The sequence below is a fragment of the Anneissia japonica genome, unplaced genomic scaffold (assembly GCF_011630105.1).
Source record: "Anneissia japonica isolate Jap-2015-1 unplaced genomic scaffold, ASM1163010v1 scaffold2774_len142755_cov157, whole genome shotgun sequence".
NCBI lineage: Eukaryota > Metazoa > Echinodermata > Crinoidea > Comatulida > Comatulidae > Anneissia > Anneissia japonica.
In genome coordinates, this window is record NW_022745578.1 from 70,982 (window position 1) to 73,870 (window position 2,889).

The 2,889-nt window shown below is 34.6% G+C and overlaps 1 protein-coding gene across 1 annotated transcript in view; it reads right to left on the reverse strand.

Moving 5' to 3' along the window:
- Nucleotides 1-1,802: 1,802 nt before the first annotated feature.
- The window catches only part of LOC117119979, a 2,703-nt gene continuing 1,616 nt past the window's right edge, over nt 1,803-2,889 (reverse strand). Inside the window, exon 2 of the mRNA XM_033264964.1 lies at nt 1,803-1,915. Coding sequence (XP_033120855.1) covers nt 1,803-1,915 — 113 coding nt within the window. The remainder of the gene's footprint in view (nt 1,916-2,889) is intronic.

A 2,889-nucleotide genomic window follows, 5' to 3' on the forward strand; every position in this document is an offset into this window, starting at 1 on the left:
TCAAGGTACTCTTCTTGACTTGAGTTTCGCTCTGGACTGGATAAATCTCCTAGGCTTGAAATGGGAATAAAGTTTCTGGAGTGTTTTTTGTTCACATGTTGCTGGAAAAAAGAAAATTCAGGACTGACAACACTAAACAATTATAACTTCAGACAAAGAAAAAAAAATACATCCTGGATTTTGGGCACATAATTGTAGCATGTATCTTGTAACTAAATCAATGCATTTATTTTATTGTGTAATTACGTCTAAACATTAAGAAAGCATATTTTAAATAGTTTTCTTCCAAAGGTTGGAAGATTATAAATATTTTAACCATCAAAAGTTGTGGGTTAAATTCTGGCAAGTTGAAAAGTAGCATGGTAATTTGTCAAATGCCAAACTCATTTGGATCATACAGTCTCCAAGCAATCATAATCAGAATAAAATGACAATTATTGTTTGGCAACACACCTTATCCATACAGTACATCTTACCATTTAACTGGAAGATATTAAGTTCCACTGAAAAAGCTCAATTTATTAGTTATTTTCACTTCACTTCTCTAATATTCCAACAATGTAGAAAATGTTTCTTTCGAATTCGGTTTATTATGGGATTGCAACTCTAGAGTTATTATTTGTGGGCTATAAATGGGTGAATTATATCAAATGTACATAATTATCTTAATGAAAAAGTATTGTCTTCAGTATTTTGACACCTTTATTTTTTAAAATTGGTCCAAAAACGGAACAGGGCAATAAACGAAATTGAGAGAGTGCAGGAAAAAGAAATTCACAAGTTAACAGATGTGAAACAATTCAAAATAATATAACTTCTTTATCCTAATCATAAATGATAGGAAGGTGAGTTTGGTGTCAGTCTATACCCCTGTAGGTTTGAGGCCGAGGCAAGTAATCGATTAATGATGTACTTAAGTTTCGTGTTTGTTTTTTGTCGGAAAACATATTCTTTTAGAAAAGGTGCCAAAATGTCGAGGAGAAGATAAATCGTTTCATTTATATTTTGGTAATCAAAGTATCGCTCCCAAATGTTGATGGCCAGATCTTGAACGTCTGCTTTCCATTGCAGTAGCCTAGCTAAACTAACTTGGTACACTATCTGGCCTAACCTGGCAAGTCCTAGGCCTTGCCTACTTACTTTCAATCTTCAACTAGCCTGCCTAGGGCCAGGCCCTAGGTATGACTATGCCTAGTCCTAGGGCCTAGCCCTAGTAGTAGTACTAGTAGTACAGTAGGCTAATTAGGCCTAGTCTAGGCCTAGGCCTAGGTCGCTTTAACTTTACCGAAGAGTGCCTATAAGTAATAATTGGAAATTAAAAAAGGATATATCATAGCCATATACGTTCTTGTGCAATGTAAACTTACTGAACTTACCGATCCTTTTGTTTTCCAAGATAAAGAACCGACGTAAACGAACTTTACATGTGCTATTCTCTAGGGTGTAGGACCGGTTCGGCCGTACACGGGAACCTTATAATAAAAATAACGATCTATATTTATTACTCATCAACTTCTCTTCTTATGACAGTCTTATGACCATCACACGACGAATCCAACTCTGCTCTCTCTCAGCGCTAGATGATGAGACTCTGTCTGTTGTCGGTGTCAGTCTGAATGCTGAATGGATCACCATTCAAAAAGATCTGTTGCTCGTGCATCATCGCTTTTTTTTTGTGTAAAATCATGTCAGCTGGCAACTGTCGGGCTCAGTGAGTACCCGGCTTCAGATATGATATTAATATCTAACTTAACTTGTACCAACAAAACTCAGTAATTTAAAATAATATTTTACCATATAACTTACAATTCCTCTGTCTCTTCCTCTTCTGCTTCTTCCTCTGTCTCTTCCTCATCTGCTTCTTCCTCCGTCCCTTCTTCCTCCTCTTTTTCTTTCTCCTCCTCTATGTCTTCATCTCTTTAAAAAAAAAACATACTGATGATCTTTAGACCAACGTTTAAACATAACCTAAACCAGGTACATTTTGTATATTGGTTGACATAAATTGTCTACACAATTTTATATTTTATTATGAATTGTTTCACAATAGGAATAATTTTTGTATTATTGGCTAAATTCCTGATAATTCAACTGATTGCTTACCTTTATAATAATTACTGTAATTTATTTAAGTATGGGCCCAGTGGCAATCCCTAATACTTATTAAAACTGGAAAATTAAAATCAAATTCAATGAGCTACTGTTTTTTAATGTGTTGTGGTGTACCTTTGTTTAATCTGTGTGGTATAAAAAAAAATATTCTACAAGGAAATTTTTAAGAATTGTAGTGATATATGCTGCAGTGTATGACAAATACACACACAGGCTTATGATGTAGGTTATTTCTGAAATATTTTTCTGACTATATAACGTATTATGATATGTTTGAATTGATTATCGCACTGGAAATGATACGTATTGAAGAAGTTGTAGAAGGCTTCTTTTTAGAACATATAAAATTTCAATATGTGCGTAATTGTCTTGTGTATTTTTTAATTTTAATAGTAATATTATAAAAGCAGGTAAAATTCCCCTGCTGGTGTGCCTCTACCCAATTTAGCACTATGAAAGCAAGCATAATTTCAGTAAAGGATACTGCCCAGGCCTACTACTACCACCAGTCGTTTATATCTAAATCTTGAGGCTCTTAGTGTTAGACCTCAGTAGACCAGCCGTAGGCCTAGACTAGGCTAGGTACTGCTGAAGCTACTACAGTAGGTCTAGCCTAGGCGCACTTTTTAGAACATATAAAATTTCAATATGTGCGTAATTGTCTTGTGCATTTTTCAATTTTAATAGTAATATTATAAAAGCAGGTAAAATTCCCCTGCTGGTGTGCCTCTACCCAATTTAGCACTATGAAAGCAAGCATAATTTCAGTATAGGATA